This window comes from Notolepis coatsorum, assembly GCF_963971535.1.
Source record: "Notolepis coatsorum genome assembly, chromosome: 16".
NCBI classification, from domain to species: domain Eukaryota; kingdom Metazoa; phylum Chordata; class Actinopteri; order Aulopiformes; family Paralepididae; genus Notolepis; species Notolepis coatsorum.
The window spans coordinates 64,085,066-64,103,165 of record NC_140180.1 but is presented as its reverse complement, the minus strand read 5'-3'; the positions used below and the strand labels follow the sequence as shown (position 1 = coordinate 64,103,165).

The 18,100-nt window shown below is 45.6% G+C and overlaps 1 protein-coding gene across 1 annotated transcript in view; it reads right to left on the bottom strand.

Moving 5' to 3' along the window:
• Positions 1–291: 291 nt before the first annotated feature.
• gfra3 (GDNF family receptor alpha 3) overlaps positions 292–18,100 on the bottom strand; it is a 187,804-nt gene continuing 169,995 nt past the window's right edge. Inside the window, exon 8 of the mRNA XM_084331511.1 lies at positions 292–1,020. Coding sequence (XP_084187637.1) covers positions 811–1,020 — 210 coding nt within the window. The 3' untranslated portion in view covers positions 292–810. The remainder of the gene's footprint in view (positions 1,021–18,100) is intronic.

Here is an 18,100-nt window from a genome sequence, read left to right as displayed (position 1 = left end):
CGCAAAACATCCTTTAATTCTTTGAGAAAACAAAAAAAAACAATTTTCTTGCAGAATGCATTTTTTTTTTTTTTTTTTTTTTTTAAGATACCCAATACAATACACTGCTTTTGGGTTTTGGAAAATATCTTGGAGACAGACTGAATAGGTGCATGCAGATAGAAGGTTTCTCATCATCCAAAGTGAAAAATCCAAAATCCAACATTTTGCAGGATAGGTTTTGCATTTCAGCCATCGATATATCAACTCTCCCCCCTTTTCTGCCGCTGTAGAGTTGGAACGCCCTCATGTATGTCACATACACCTATACTGTCCACTGAGCCAAACCATCACGTGTCAACGAGGGGTGGGAGGGATAGGGAGGAGGTGGCAAGACACTTTGAAAAAAATATATATTGGGAGTTAGCACTGTACAATACGACTTTTTATTAAGAGAGAGGGGAATCGGGGGGAAAGAGGACGAGAAGAGGTGAAGAATCATAGGAGATGTTACAGACGAAAAAAAGAGAGGTCCTTTGTCTTGTTTTGTCGTTTAATTCTTCCTTTTATTTTGTCTGTGTTTTTTTTCCGCCTCTCTTTGTGTCAGTCAGTCTGTCAGGGTTGGGGTGGGGAGGCTGTTGGCACTTCTTGTGCAAGTGTATGTGTGTAGCATGTGTGTGCGTGTGTGTGTAGCATGTGTGTGTGTGTGTGTGTGTGTGTGTGTGTGTCTGCAGGTGTATGTGTGTGTGTGTGTGTGTGAGAAGCGCATCTTGTGTATGTTTGCGTGCGTGCAAGCGATGCCCCCCCCCACCCCTCAGCCTCCTGTCACTTTTACCCCCAGCTGAGGGAGGTGGCAAGGAGCAGGAGGAGCAGAAGGATAGGGGGAGGCGGGGCCGGGGACAGGCAGGCCGCACCGCCACCCCCGGAGCCCAGGTTGGAGACGGTGGCGTGCTCCGAGTAGAGCGGGATGATGTCAAACTGGCCCGCTTCCTCACTCTCCTCCGTGACTCGCAGGTCCTGTTCCTCCTCGCTCTCTACCACCTGAGAGAGAGAGAGGGGGGAGGGAGAGAGAGGAGAGAGAGAGAGAGAGGTTAAGGGGGAAATGGGTCTAGTCTTTGTATGGATTTTACAGTCTGAAATGTTATTTAGGTGTTGAGGGAAAGTGACACATTGTACTCCTTGCTGTTTCACCAGGGTTTGAAGTCTTAACAAGCCTAAACAAGCTGTTCAGAATGACCTCCCTTTATGATGCTCTATTTTTAATCTTTCAAAATGTTCAGTTGCTATCGCATGCACTTATCTGAGTTTCATTACACATATGAGTGCATGCTTACCAACTGTTTGCCTGTTTTATTGCAACACTACTATCACCGACATCTAAGAAGGGAGATCCCCCCTTGAATGGCCCTTCTAAGGTTTCTCTCCTCCACATTGCCTGTGGTGCATTTTTTCCTATTGCTAGGTTTTAGTGAGTTTTTCCTTACCTTCACGTGGGGTATTTCTGGGAGTGTTGCATTTATTTTGCATTTATTAAAAAGAAATTGGACTTTATGGTGTTTTTGTTTTGTTCTTGATTTATTAATAATAATAATAATAATGGCTTGGATTTATATAGCGCTCTTCATGACACCCAGAGCGCTTCACAGAGTCCATTATTCGTTCATACACAGTGATACCGGTGGTGGTAAGCTACAATTGCAGCCAGAGCTGCCCTGAGGCAGACTCACAGAAGCGTGGCGAATAATCATTGCCTACGGCCCCTCCGACCACCACCAACATTCATTCACATGCATACACATTCATACGAGGCAAGTAGGTTAAGTGTCTTGCCCAAGGACACAACGGCAATGGGATGGACATGGGCTTGAGCGGGATTCGAACCACCAACCCTTCGATCATTGGACGCCCCGCTCTACCCATGAGCCACGCCGCCCCACAATTATTGTGATGTTTCTTCTTGACTTGTTTAAAGAAGACGTGTCCGGCCCATGGGGCAGGGTTTCCGTTAGAAAAAATTGTTGCCGGCCTCAGTGTCCGGTAGATTTCAATCTACCGGTCAAATGAGAGAAATTCCAGTCAGAGTTTATTGAGCTTAAAAACAATTGATAGGCAAAAGAATGACAACAAAACAAAAGAATGACATCATCAAGGCATGTAGATTTATAATATTTTTACTTAAAACTAGGCTACTTTTGCGTATAGTCATTATATTCCAAATAAAATAAGTCCAGAGACTCCGTGCTGCTGCCGACTTTAAATCAAATAGGTGTCTGTGGGCAGTCGCCCGACATTAATAAACAGCAGTCTGTTATAATCACATTTTTATGAGCTAACGAATTCTGTTATATTGGACATTTGTATTAATTATATCAAGCGAAGAACTGAGAAATTTGGCAGAGAGAGACGGCAACATTATCGTGGGTTTGCGTGACGACTCTCTCTCTCTCCACCTCCCAATGACTTATTTGCGAGAGTATGTCGATGCAGAGCAGCAGATTCAGCTGTTTTCTGGCTCTTTTCTGGCTCTATCTGGGGACCGCTCAGCAGCGCCCCCCACCCAACAGCTGAATTGCCAATGGCTGAATTGGAGTACTGCACTGTGCCGCTGCTGCTCCGGCTCTGCAGCTGCACATGCACTCGCAAACCCAGCACTAAGCTTTCGCTGACAACGTCGTTGTCATTATTAGAAGCAACGATGAAACAAATGTAATGATTGTTTCGTTCATCGCATAGGCTATTTAATTTTAGCCTATTTTAATACAATTCAAATAATCAAATTGTGCTTAGAGGGAATTATTTTCACCGGACATTAAGACCGGAGAGATTAAATATGTCGGACTTCAACAGATTTTGCCGGTCAAATACCGGTAATTACCAGCTAACGGAAACGCTGCCATGGGGACATTAACGTGTGTTGTCGGGCCTTACAAATAAATTTGATTTGATTTGATGTTAATTAATCAATTGTATGTGCTTGTTGGAGCCAGGGACACAGCCTAACACTACCTAATGTACTGCCTAATGGACCTCATTCTCCAACATGTTCGACTATCTTTGTAAAAGGTTTGTACTAATACATTTACGAAAATCCTCCTCCGGATTCCTGAACGCATGAAACGATCTTTGTAAGTGAGCAAAATGATCGCAGCTGGGTTCCTATGAATGAAGAACGTCATTCATTCTTAACCCCGAGCAGGCCGGTACCGGACCGACAATATTTTCACGCTATATGTTTATGTTTATGTTTATGTTTATGTTTATTTAGGATCCCCATTAGCTTTTGCACTTGACAAAAGCTATTCTTCCTGGGGTCCGGCACACACAAATATACAACAACATTCAATACATTACATCATCAACATCAATCACATCATCAATTACATCACTATCAACATCAGTTAGGATGATATTGTACAAGATATCCACCAGCAAAAAGCATTCAAATAAAATAACTCAAATCAAATAAATAGTGCTTCCTGAGCAGCACTCACCGCCATCAACTTAAACACAACCAACAGTCAACTGGTTTTCACCGCTATGCCATAAGGGCTCAGTGCATGCTCGTCAGCAGATGGCACTTTAACTTCCTCTTGAAGGTGGCCTTGGATTCTATTTCAGCTAAGTAGCTTGGCAATGAGTTCCATTCCATGATAGCTCTGTAAGTCACAGAAGATTTTAGTAGATTTGTTCTCGGTTTGGGTGCCATTAGATGGCCTGACGTAGCTTGTCTGGTCATATGGTCATGTTCTTCTCTTATGTAAACTATATGATCATAAAAATACTGTGGTTTTTTGACAACTTGAACATTTCTGAGAAAAGTAATGAGACGGGATTGCAGTCGTTTCTCAACCGGAAGCCATGATAATTGCCTGTGCATAACTCCAATGTTAGTGCGCTTTGAACTAGGGCTGGGCGATATGGAAAAAAATCATATCGCGATAACGATATGATAATTTTATTTTATTTCTCGATATCGATAATTATCGAATTGTTCTAAGTATAAAAAAAATAAAAAAAAAAAAAAAAAAAAAAAAAAAAAATTTTAACAACAGATGTATGTTTATTTTGCAGCAATTCTTTGTCATTGCCGCCATCTTTAGTGTTATATCCCCTCACACTCCAGTTCTCAGGCTGCAGCTGGTTTAAAAGCTAAAGTAAACCGGCTTCTCTGCTGGCTGTGGCTCCAGAGGAGTTGAACAGTTCTGGCTCTGCTAGTTTATTTTCGATCTTTTGGCGCTTTTTTGGTGGACAAACCACCGCACATGTGCACCGTGACTCGTGACTGGAGTCTAGTTCTGCTAGCACACATAGCCTACTGTGTACAGACGGTTTCAAAATGTATTTTAAATTAGAAAGCAAACCAAATAAATGGACAAGAGAAAAAGAAATCTGAATTTGGTCAGTATTGTCATTTGGACAAGCAAAGCCATTACTTTAAGTTGCAGGCAAGAAAGACAAGTCTGTCCACTGTCTCTGGTTTTAAAACTGCCCTGTTGCAGGTAAAAAAAAAAAAATTAACAAAAAAAATAAAATAAAAATTCGTTTTTTTTTTTATTTCGATATTCGATATCGATTATTAAAATATATCGCGATATTTATCGTTATCGTTATATCGCCCAGCCCTACTTTGAACAGTGGAGAGCTAGCCTTGCAGCCTTATTTTGAGCTATTTGTAGTTTCTGTATATGTGTTTTTGCTGCTGATGACCATATTACGGGACAGTACTCAATATGTGATAAAACCAGAGCCTGGATGACTTCTTTCAAAGTGGTTGGTGTTAAATACTTTGTGCATTTTCTTGTCACAGCTATGCTCCTTCCTATTTTTGTTATGATACTGTCAATTTGCTTTGTCCACTTTAAACCAGAATCAAGAACCATGCCAAGCAACTTAGCCTCTTTTACCTGTTCCACTGGCTGACCAGCCAGAGTCAGGCTTAATTGTGGATCGCTGCTTAATATGTGCCTGGATCCGAACACCATTGCTTTTGTTTTTGCAATGTTGAGTACCAGTTTGTTATTGTTGACCCAGTCTGTTATGGCTTTAAGCTCTATTCCAAGTATATTGTTTAACTCACTACATGTTGATGCTGTACTGTACATTGTCGAATCGTCAGCATACATGATTACACTAGATTTATTTAATACATAAGGGAGGTCGTTTGTAAATATTGAGTATAGCAAAGGCCCAATCGAACTTCCCTGTGGGACCCCACACTGCAACACCTTACTTTCAGAAAAGCTCCCATTGAAAAATACTCTCTGGCTTCTCCTAGTCAGGTAGGTCTCCATCCAACACATAGCAACAGAGCCAAAGCCATAGCATTTGAGTTTGTTCAAGTCAAGTCAAGTCAAGAGTTTTATTTGTCACGGCATACGAGTATACAATGAAATGCGGGTGGTCTTGCCCGCAACGATGTGCAATACAGTGGTACAACATATAATAGAATCCAATACAAAAAACATTGTGCAATAACAGGTAACAGGCAACATGGTGTGACATCTCGGCATTTGTACATAGTTATTTACAGAGTATATAGGACATGCTAGGTAGCTTTGGTAGTGCAATACACTGTTACTGTTGCTAATACTAGTTTAAAGTGGCCTTTCCTTTTGGCAATAAGTGTGGGTGTGTGCGGCATGCGTGTGTGCCCGCTCATGTTAAAGTGTCAAAGTGGCTGTTAGTGTGTGAGCGTGCACAGCGTGCGTGTCGTGTGTGTGCTCATGTGTGCTTATGTGTGGATAGTTCAGTGTTCTGTGGTACTCAATGTTCATTGTTCAAGACTCTGATGGCCTGGGGGAAGAAGCTGAGCCTAAGCCTCTCTGTCCTAGTAGCTGGGGTTCGCAGGCGTCTGCCTGACCTCAGCAGCTGAAACAGGCTGTTATTGGGGTGGTGGGGGTCTTTCATTATTCTGCAGGCTCTGGATTTGCACCTCTTGTTGTATAGAACCTGCAGGGGAGGTAGTGCAATACCCGTGGTACGCTCGGCTGAGCGCACCACTCTCTGTAGGGCCTTCTTGTCCTGTGCCGTGCTGTTTCCATACCAGGCAGTGATGTTTCCGGTCAAGATGCTCTCTACAGCTCCTGAGTAGAAGGACTGGAGTATCTTCCCCGATACTCTGAACTTCCTTAACTGTCTCAGGTGGTAGAGGCGCTGTTTCGCCTTCTTTACTACTGTGTCTATGTGTGTTGACCATGTCAGATCCTCTGAGATGTGGACCCCCAGGTACTTAAAGCTGCTCACCCTGTCCACGGTAGCCCTGTTAATCATCAGTGGTGTGTGTGTCTCCTGCTGTCCTCTCCTATAATCCACGATCAGCTCCTTGGTTTTACCAATGTTCAGGAGCAGGCTGTTGTCCTGGCACCAGCGTTCCAGTACCTCAACCTCCTCCCGGTAGGCCTTCTCGTCGTTGTCCGAGATCAGCCCCACCACCACTGTGTCGTCTGCGAACTTCACTATGGAGTTGGAGCTGAACTTGGCCACACAGTCGTGTGTGTAGAGTGAGTACAGCAGGGGGCTCAGAACACAGCCCTGGGGGGACCCGATGCTCAGGGTGATGATGTTGGAGGTCTGACCCCCCACCCTGACCGCCTGGGGTCTTTCACATGGAAAGTCCAGTACCCAGGCGCTCAGGGCGGAGCTCAGACCCAGCTCGATCAGCTTGTCCACCAGTCTGGTGGGGACTATGGTGTTGAACGCTGAGCTGTAGTCAATGAACAACAGTCTCACATAGCCCCCCTTCTGACGGTCAAGGTGAGAGAGGGTGCTGTGCAGTACCTGGGAGACCGCGTCGTCAGTGGACCTGTTTGTCCTGTATGCAAATTGCATAGGGTCCATATCACTGGGGAGGGAGGCACAAATGAGGTCCTTGACCAGCCTCTTGAAACATTTTATGACCACAGAGGTGAGTGCCACCGGTCTGTAGTCATTTGGACATGTTGGGGAGGGTTTCCTCGGTACAGGGATGATGGTAGACATCTTGAAGCAGGCAGGGACCACTGACTCCGCCAGGGATTGATTAAATATGGGGGTGAACACCGGGGCCAGCTGGTTGGCACAGGACTTAAGTATACGTCCTGTTATACCATCTGGGCCAGCAGCCTTCCTGGTGTTCACCTGCATAAATGCTCTTCTCACACTGTGTTCCGACAACGAGAGAGCGTCCCCGCCCCCCCACGGTTGCCCCCCCCCCCCCCTCCACAACAGCCGGCGCGCCAGTGACGTCACTAGCCGGAGAGCCAGCAGCGCCACTGTCTACACCAAACCGGGCGTAGAAGGAGTTGAGCTTGTCCGCGAGGGAGGCGTCGTCGCTCCCCATTGAGGGGGCGCTGACTTTGTAGTCAGTTATTGTCTTCAGTCCCTGCCATAATCCTCTTGTGTCGTTTTGTGCCATTTGTGTCTCCAGTTTGTCAGCATATGTCCTCTTAGCAAGTTTAACAGCCTTGCGTAGAGTATAGACTGAAGCCTTATACTCCTCCATGTTTCCTGACTCTCTACCCAGGTTGTAAGCGGTAGTGCGAGAGTTCAGAGCTGCTCTAATAGTACTGTCCACCCACGGTTTCTGGTTTGGGAAAACCTGCACCTTTTTTGTGAGGACGATACTATCAGCTATTGTTGTTATGTAGCTCACCACTGTGTCTGCGAGCTCGCTGACGTCACTGGCGCTGCCTTGGAACATGTCCCAATCCGTGTCTGCTAACACGTCCTGGAGCGTGGCCTCTGATTCGTCAGTCCACTTCTTTGTCTCACGTGACACGACGGCGTCACGTGATCTTTGTTGGTACGCGGGGAATAACAAGATGGAGTCGTGATCACTCGCGCTTGAAGACCCCGTTAATGGCGGAGCGGCTACTGCCTTGTAGCCGGCTCTGAACGGGGAATAACAGTGGTCTAGCGTGTTCCTCCCTCTCGTGGAGCAGGCGATGTGCTGAAAAAAGGACGGCATCACTTTCTTCAGGTTCGCCTGGTTGAAATCGCCAGCCACTATCGTCGCCGCGTCCGGATGTTTTATCTGGTGACTGTTCAGGTGATCGTGTAGTTCTCCCAGCGCTTTGCCAGTATTCGCCCGTGGGGGAATATATACGGCGGTCATGATGACCGCGGTAAACTCCCGGGGAGGTGGAACGGACGGCACAGGATAGAAAGGTGTTCCATGTCCGGGGAACACGAGCTTGAGAGAACATGCACAGCAGCAGACTATGATCGATCACATCGAAAGCTGCGCTAAAGTCTAACATCACAGCTCCAACAAGCCTCCTATCATCCATGCTCTTAAACCATTGGTCGGCCATTTGGGCAAGTGCTGTACTTGTAGAGTGACCATCTCTATATGCATGTTGGTAGTTCGTTATCAGACTATTACTTTGAATTGGGGTGGCTAGGTGGTGCAGTGGGCAAGGCGCTCACCACCAATGCAGGAGACGCTGGGTTCGAGCCCAGCTCTCCGCATTGCTATCAGCTTGGCTGGTCGTTCATACTAATACAATTGGCAGTATTAGGGGGTGGGAAGCTGATGGGTGGGGATCGGACGTTGTGGATAGCGACTCCTACAGGTCGGTTGGTGCGCCTGCATAGCAGAATCAGGAAGCGACGGGGGCAGCGTGCCCTCCAAAAATGCAAACCCCCGACGCTGAGAGATCGCGCTGTGCAGGTGAAAAGATGCGACTGCTGCTTCCTCGAGTACCAGAGGGGACACGTGATGTAAGGCTTAGTCCACATTGCAGCCGGCTTGTGGGAGGCATGGCCTAACAACGTTCGAGACAGGGGAGGGTAGAATTGGACGATACGAAATTGGGATGGGAGAAAAAGTAGATAAAAAAAAAGTAGTTTTGAATTTGGGTGTATACAATTTTTTCTATTATTTTACTTAACACTGGGAGGAGACTTATGGGTCGACTATTGGAACCAGCGAAGGTTTTTCTTTTGTCCTTAGGTAATGGGATAACCTTGGCTTCCTTCCAGATCTCAGGGCACACACCTTGCTCTAAACATTTATTGAAGATGTGACTTAATGGCTTAGATATGTATTTGGCAGTCATTTTGAGCAGTTTACCATCCAAGTTGTCAATACCAGGAGATTTATCATCAGACAGGTGTAAAAGCATATTTTCAACATTTTCCTAATGCAATCTTGTTCCACATGGGGCATTTCTCATTGAAGGCATTGATATTCAGGTCTCCCATGAAATATATTTCACTATTACAATCAGCTGTGTTGTCTAACATTTCACATATACCATGTAGATAATTTGAACTGGCACTTGGTGGCCTATAACAGCATCCAATTAATATGGGTTTTAAATTTGGCAATTGTATTTGTAACCATAAGGCTTCTATTTCATTTTTCATTAAGTCGTATCGTACTTTAGCTGGAATATGATTCTGTACATAAATCAGAACTCTGCCACCAGATCAATACAGTCCGTATTAATTAATGTAGCATTTTTTGTTCTTCAAATGTAGCCAAGAGTAAAGACCCTAACCTAACCCTATCAAAACAGCAGTCAAAGTGTATATTTTCAGCACTACGTTTGTTTACCAATAATTTTAAGTGTTATTAGCTAAATATGAGTTCATAAATATCTTGGCGCATCCCGGCGTAAACCGGATGAATTAGATGGAAATAAAGGAAGCTGTCATACGTGTGTGTAGTCCTATGAGAGAAGAGACCCAGGGCTTTCGATGGGCTTTTGAATTTCATAAAACTACACTTCCTAGCTCAGGCCAGCCCCTGTCAATCATCTGACTTTTTTTTTTTAAAGTTCGGGATCATATCTCACAGGTCTAACAAACCTGAACGTTATTGCCATAAAATAGAACGTAGTTTGTTTCTTTACTGTTCTGTCTAGAAAAAAACGGATGTCATTCTGATGAAAAATGGCCTAGCAATTTACATTATAAAAAAGTAACAGTACTTACAGTAGATTTCATTCACGCTTTTTGCTGCCCTGTCAGGGGCGCCTAGTGGTACTAAATCCAGATTGAACTCCGCCATTGGAAAGACAAGATTTGGTCCGATCCATAGATGTGTGACTTGGCCATAATAAGGTAATTTATAGGCCTGATATTCTATATTCATATTTAAAATAGCATGTGTCCGGATGACAAAATTCTGTACTGTATCTACAAAACCCCCTGTAAATCATCTGCCCTTTATTTATTTGCTTAGATTTTTTACACTTGATCTCAAGAAGGTGCTGAATGAGCTCAATGGCATTTTTTTTTTACGTCTGGTCAATGTTAGCATGGTGTTATTCACAGTCAATGATGACAAAAATGTATTATAGATTCATTACAATTTACTCTGGCCTAGTAAGAGACACAATATGTCTGACACTGGGAATACATTCCATGAGATGTCTCTAGATACCTTCCTGCTGACTTGTCATACAAAACTTGTAAGTCGCTTTGGATAAAAGTTTCTGCTAAATGACTAAATGTAAATGTAAATAAAAAGAAAAAAGATTAAAATGTATTGTCATCATACAGCACAAGTACAATACAATGAAAAAAAGTTTGGCATTCAACCAGAGTGCAAATGTAACAGTAAAGTGCAATAATAACATACAATGCACAGGTGATTAAACTGGGTATAAAATATATAAATACTACTGAGTAACAGTGCTCATCAGATGCATGTACAGAGTTGTAGTATTAATATGTACAGTGATACAGGTATAAAGACCCTATAGTAGTAAGGCATACTGTAGAACATGACATCTCAGCCTGACCGTTCACCAGCCTGAACCAAGAACATGCAAATGGACATTGTAGAAGTGGAGCAATCTTCCATTTACTGTATGTATTTTAGCCCAATCTTCTGAAAATATGGCTAGGGCTTAAGAGGTTAAATTGTAAGCGAGTTCTCGTACACCTGAATTTGCATACAGAAACACCCGGCCAGCTCCTTATAAGGAGAGGCTAACCATTGCATCTGGTTCATGTTGACCCTTATGGGGGAAATATTTAACAGGTAGGTAAAATTTGATTAGATTAGATTCGATTTGAGTGACACCTTCTCTGCTCTCCCCCAGATACGGCAACCTCCACCCTCCTCTCAGCTCTCTCAACCTCGGCACGGTGGTGTAGTGGTTAACACTGTCGCCTCACAGCAAGAAGGTCCAGGGTTCGATTCCCGCTTGGGGACCAGGTTTCCATGATGCCAGTTACCCAGGTGGGGTATCTCCCAGGCCTTTCTGTGTGGAGTTTGCATGTTCTCCCCGTGCTCGCAAGGGTTTCCCCCCCGATAAGATAAACCCAATGGAAAAACATGCACAACAATAGATCGCTAACGCTGTGGCGTCCTTGACGAAGACGGACAGGAGCACTTGGATTGGTCCCCTGGCGCGGCTCACATTGACGCCTGTCTGCTCCCGGCTGCCCTTGGGGGGGAAGGACGACGGGATGGGTTAATCGCAGATACGAATTGCATGCATGCATCGCATGTGTGCCGATTGATGACCTCTGAGCAGGTCCTAAATTATTAAATTATAAATTATAACCTCCTTCGACAAGCTCTGCCCCCTCGCTGAGAAACCGGCCCGCCGTTCCCCACCCAGTCGGGAAGTATGGAAAGACACTATACTAGGCCACATACAGTATCACAACCTCTTGTTAGCTTTCTCCAAAACCATTACTACTGCCAAAGCTTCTTTCTTTCACCATAGGATCGAGGCCTCTGCCAAGAACCTTCGCAAACTGCACGCTACCCTGTCCTCCCTCCTCCTCCACCCCCCCCCCATCTCTCTATCTGCCGAAGATTTTGCGATTATCTTTGAGAAAACCTCCTTCTCCCAACCACCACCCATTTCAAATGCTGAATCGAGAACCTCACCTCAACTCCTCCCTCAACTCAGGGGTGGTCCCCACCTCCCTAAAACAAGCCAGAGTCACACCGCTCATAAAAAAACAACCATGAACCCCACCGTCATAGACAACTATCGTCCTATCGCTCTTCTCTCCTTCCTTTCTAAATCACTTGAACGTGCTGTATCCAACCAACTTACTGATTACCTCTTACAGAATGACCTCCTAGACCCTAATCAGTCAGTCTTCAGGACTGGTCACTCCACAGAGACAGCCCTCATAGCGTTCACAGAGGCTCTTCACTTAGCAAAAGAGAAAGGCCTTTCCTCTGTCCTGATTCTCCTGGACCTGTCTGCAGCCTTCGACACAGTCAACCATCAGATCCTCCTTGTATCCCTCACAGGAATGGGTGTGGATGGCTCTGCACTAACTTGGCTGACATCATACCTCAATGACCGCTCATACCAAGTATCATGGAGAGGGACCCTGTCGGCCCCCTGCGGACGGGTGTCCCCCAGGGCTTGGTCCTTTGACCCCTCCTCTTCTCCCTCTACACCAAATCTATGGGTAACATTATCACGTCACATGCCTTCTTGTATCATTGCTATGTCGATGATACTCAACTCTTACTCTCCTTTCCTCCCTCAGATATCCACGTCTCTGAGTGGATCACGGCCTGTCTGTCCGACATCTCCTCCAGGATGACGATTAACCACCTCAAACTGAACCAAAGCTAAACAGAATTGCTTCACCTGCCGGCCAAATCCTCCCCCCTGACTGACCTTTCCATCACAGTGGAGAATGTAGCTGTGGCCGTGTCCCCGACCGCCAAGAACCTTGGTGTTGTCCTTGATGACCACCTGAACTTCTCCTCTCACATTGCAGTAACAACCAGAACCTGCAGATTCCTCCTGAGCAACGTCAGAAGGATCTGCCCTTCCTGATAAAAGAAGCCACCCAACTCCTCGTCCAATCAACAGTCATCTCCCGCCTCGACTACTGCAACGCACAGCTTGCTGGCCTTCCGACCACTGCCACCAAGCCTCTTCAACTCATTCAGAATGCAGCTGCCCGCCTGATCTCAAACCTACCGAAGTCAGCCCATGTCACCCCACTTCTTAGGGCTCCCCATTACGAATCCGCTTCAAGGCCCTCGACCTGGAATATCGTGCGGTGAAGGGAATGGCTCCCGCCTACCTCCGGTCAATGGTGTCCAACACACCCTCAAGACCCCTACGCTCTGCATCTTCTGGCTGCCTCAGACCTACTCCTATCCGAGCTCCGGGAGGGTCATCAAAGAGAAGCCGCCTATTCTCGGTCCTTGCCCCGCAATGGTGGAATGAACTTCCCACCACAGTTAGGACAGCCGAAACCCGTCCAATCTTTCGCCGTTGACTAAAGACACACTACTTCAATCAATATCTGAAATAAAAAATATATATAGAGTATATACTAACCTTCTTACTGGCATGCACGTGTCCTAATATACTAACCTACACTGTCACAACCACAAGTGTTGTAGCACTCAACACTTTGATGAACATTGTTACTAAGCTGATAGAGTTGTATCCTTCCTGCTGACTTGTCAGGTGATTAAACTGGGTATAAAATATATAAATACTACTGAGTAACAGTGCTCATCAGATGCATGTACAGAGTTGTAGTATTAATATGTACAGTGATACAGGTATAAAGACCCTATAGTAGTAAGGCATACTGTAGAACATGACATCTCAGCCTGACCGTTCACCAGCCGCACCCCCCCCACCCCGTCCACCAGCGCTGCCCCCTCAGCCCGACCGTCCACCAGTGGTGCCATGCCCAGTGCCCATGGCAACACGGTCCTGGCAATGCTGATCATCCTGGAGAGGACCGAGAACAAAGCAGCTCACAGAAACGACACCCCCACCACCACGCACAATGAGAGGCACGGTGCCACAATGGTGGCTCAATCACCGTACCCAGCAAACAATCCAAGTACACTCAAACTACCCGCGTCCCCCTCCAACCACGACACGCCCCACCAGAAACTGTATCCCAGATGAAGATACAACAAAGACCTGATGGTAGGCTGTCACGCACTTGTGCGCACGTCGCGGCACCTTGCCCTCATCTGTCAGCTCCGGGCTGCGTCTTCGCCGATCAACCAATACATTGTTGGAAAGTAAAATTTGTCGCCTTTCGATCGTCACCCCACTCAACCTACAAGTCTCAAGTTACAAGACGAAACATCCGGCGAGCGTCATTTGATAAGCCATTCGGACAAGTGACCACGTCCTGTTTGCCCCTGTCCTGAGTGGACCAATGACCCCCGATTGACCGCCTTTGTAGCCAAGGAGCTGCTCCGAAGATGAGGGCTGAGAGTGGGGGAAGGTGACACAAGAACACGAAGAAGTCCATTGTTTTGACGAGAGAGATTTCAAAATTGAGAGTGACCCCCCTGCACAAAAAAGGCAGCAAATTAGACCCAGGCAACTACCGTCCTGTTTCTATTCTTACCTCCATCTCGAAAGTTATGGGAAAAGTATTCTACGAACAGGTCGAAAAGTACCTTGCGGGAAAAAAAGCTAATCTACGAATTCCAATCTGGCTTCAGAACATCCCATTCCACTGACACATGCCTTCTCTATTTGAACGATCACATCAAACACGAGGTGGACGCGGGCAAATACTGCGGCATGGTCATGCTGGACCTCCAAAAGGCTTTCGACACTGTCAATCACTCCATTCTGATTTTAAGCTAAAAGCAATTGGTTTTGATAGTTCATCAGTGAGCTGGATGCAATCCTACCTGGAGGGGAGAGAACAGATGGTGGAGGTGAACGGTACACTGCCCCCCCCCCCCCCCTCTCAGTGAGCTGTGGTGTTCCACAAGCAAGCATACTAGGACCTTTACTGTTCCTTATTTATGCAAATGACATGTCATCAGCTTGTGACTGCAACTTGTTCCTGTTTGCAGACGACTCAGCCCTGCTGGTCTCTGACAGGGACAAGTTGCAGGTTGAAAAAGCACTCATATCTGAACTCGGCAGAATCTGCACCTGGCTCGCTGATAACAAACTATCATTACACCTGCAAAACAGAATCCATTCTCTTTGGATCAAATAGCAAACTCAGCAAGGCCAACGGCTTCTCTGTTACAGTGGGTAACATTATTGTCACAAGGAAAGATGAAATTACCTACCTGGGTTCCATCCTAGGCAAATCTTTCCTGTGACAAAATGGCAACCAATGTACCGGATCTCCTCTCTGGTAAACAAGAATACCTTGAAGACTCTAACAGGAGCACTCATTCAAGGGTACTACGACTATGTTTGCACGTCATGGTACCAAAGCACCTCAAAGGCCCTAAAAACAAGGCTACAAACATCACAAAACAAACTGGTCAGACTACTGCTTGGCCTTAATCATAAAACCCACCTTACCCCTGCACATTTTGACAACCTAGGATGGCTTAGAGTAGACGACAGAGTACAGCAACTTGCAATGGGCCTGGTCTACAAGATACACTACACCACTGGGATACCCATGTACATGTCGAAATACTTCCCAAAGGTCAGTGAATTCCACGACCACAACACCAGAGGGAGTTCCACAAATCATGTTCAACCCAGATTCGGCTCAAACAAGGGACTAAACACGTTTTGCAATTATGCCACAATAATAACCCACAACCGTGAAGGAATGTGAATCCCTAAAGTATAATAAATCGCAAATGACTTTGGGTATGCAATCCAGTGGGGGAGTGGTTAGGTGTGGATTTAAGAGCTATTGTTCACACCTAGTACCTGACTGCCAAGGTGTTAAACATGCAGCCAAACTTTAGATTAGATTTTCTCCGATTTTCTCTGTTCTGAGACTTTAGGTTTAACTAGATTCAAATAAGCATATCTTCTTCAAACATTTTTAGATTTCAATTTATGACACAGCATTTGAAAGCTTACATGCTGTACTTTCACAATCTAGAAAATGACAATGGAGACATGTAGTCACAAGAACTGGTCGCATTTATAAACACAAACTCTAATTTTTAATGGTAGCCCTCACCAATAGCAACCTGCCTTTATACAGCTCCTTCTGTGAGATTATATTTATCCCAAGTCCTGGAGAAAACAGGACAGCCACCCCTGCACTAGCATTAGTGCCATGACTCATCACCAATCCCCCTCCAACTGAGTCCCCAGTCGACCTCATTACCAACATCACTATGGGTCTCTTGTACAAATATAACATTTAAAATGTTCTGTTTTACATAGGTAGAAAACAGACCCCTTTTCACTCCATCTCTAGCACCATTACTATTAACAGAGCCAATTTGTAGGACCTCCATGGGAAAGATGAGGGAGAAAACAGAGTACAAGAACCAGAAAAAAAGCCCCACTGGCAAATGTGTACCATGCAATTTATACATTAAAACCTGTATTTGATGACAGAATTTTCCTCACATTAGTAGCCCATTTGTTCAGCCTGAACTTCCTCTTATGTGTCATGATTCCTACATCTGTGTTTTTGGTAGCATGATTCACCGACCTTAGGAATTTATCTGGGAGTCTGGGAAGAAACGTGCCAGTGAGACATTCTTGCTCCTGCTCCTCACTCTCTGTAACTGAGGGGTACAATTCCCTGACTGTATTACTAGATATGATACTTACTACCACTACCTTTGTACTTAATATTCGGCCACCCAGTACTCGGCATAAATATATTATGATGAACACTGTCACGTAGATGAAACGGATCCAACACAAATGTACGAATTAGAAATAGGTCTTTATTTCTACACAGCGATGGTGTGTAGAGCAAGCACTTAATCAAATCAATCACATTTATGAATGGGAATTAGTATGCACTTTTATGGCAAGAGTATTCGTCGGTATATCAATAGAGAATGTCCAATCTCTGAAGGCGCAGGTGGTACATATACGACCTGGAATAGTTTAAGGAATAACAGCAATGATACTTTAATGATTATAGGCTGGATACACTAGGGGGGGTTAATCCGGTCGCTTGTAAGCCGACAGGAGTAGGAAGGGGGGGGGGGTAGAATCCGGCTGCCTCATCCGGCCAAGGGTATCCCAGGTGAACCCACTGTAGTGCCGTTCAATGCGCCGGCGATCCTTGGACCACAGATGAAAGCAGGTGGACTCTTTGTGGGCCGGCGTCCTCCGGTCCACGGAGGAGAGACGTGAAGCGACCTCGTCTTGCAGAGCGTCTCCTCACCTTGCGTCCTCTCCAGGGGGGGGGGTTCCAACACACGGCGGTGTCGGGGGTCTTTATCCATGGAATAATCAACGTATACAAAGCATAATCCGTGCCTGGGAAGGCGGGCTGTCGTCGGTAGAATAATCCGGTATACAGGTCCACTCGCTCGTCGGCTCTGGGGCTCCTCGGGTGCAGCTTCACGTGGGGTCAACCACCCTGGATAAGCAGCCAGTTCTCTGCCCGAAACGATGGGGTACTGACTACGGTAGTATTCTCACCGCACGAAGCACTATATATTAACAGACTATTATTAGCTTAATAGACTACGTCCAACTCGACGATATAGTGCCAAATATGACTATTCAAATATTAATATACACGATGTCTCAATACCGGTGGTAGGCGAACTTGGCCTTACTCCCACACGTGGCGTCGCGGGGAGGCTTTACGTCTGTGACTCTATTGGAGGGTAAGAAACTGGACTGAAAAGAAAGTCCTACTTTAGTAGCGCAGTATATATACACACTATGAACAAATAGTCCCATTAGTGGTGCGGTAGCCAGATTCCTACGCGGAACTAGGACTTGTTCGTACATGTTGAGCGGTACGTTTGAACTGGGTCTGAGGGGTATGGCAGCCTGGCACCAAGGTCTCGACCAATAGTAGAATGGAGACTATTATGGGATGTTCAGTAGGCTAGAATGGATATTCAATGCATATTGTACAAGGAATATACAAGGGATATCAGGGAATATTAGAGAATATACAAATACAATTAAATATATATATATAAATAAATATATATATTCGGTTTAATCTGGCCCTTCACAACAGCCACCCCCTGATTGGTCCCAGACCTAATCAGTTAAACAGAGACAGATTAATCGCGTTGTCTATTTACACATAAGGGTTTGCTGTAGGGGTCAGTCAACTTCACAAAGTCATAGGGTTATAGGGTCATGGTCATCATCGATTGTGTCTGGGAGTCGGGGCAGTTCTATGAGCCTCGCCACGGGACGGGTGTAAGTGCGACCCTGGACGAGCACTTCAGCTGCTCGGACCTTGCCGTCGGCACCGGTGATCACTTTGCTTACGCGGCCGGCCGGCCACATAG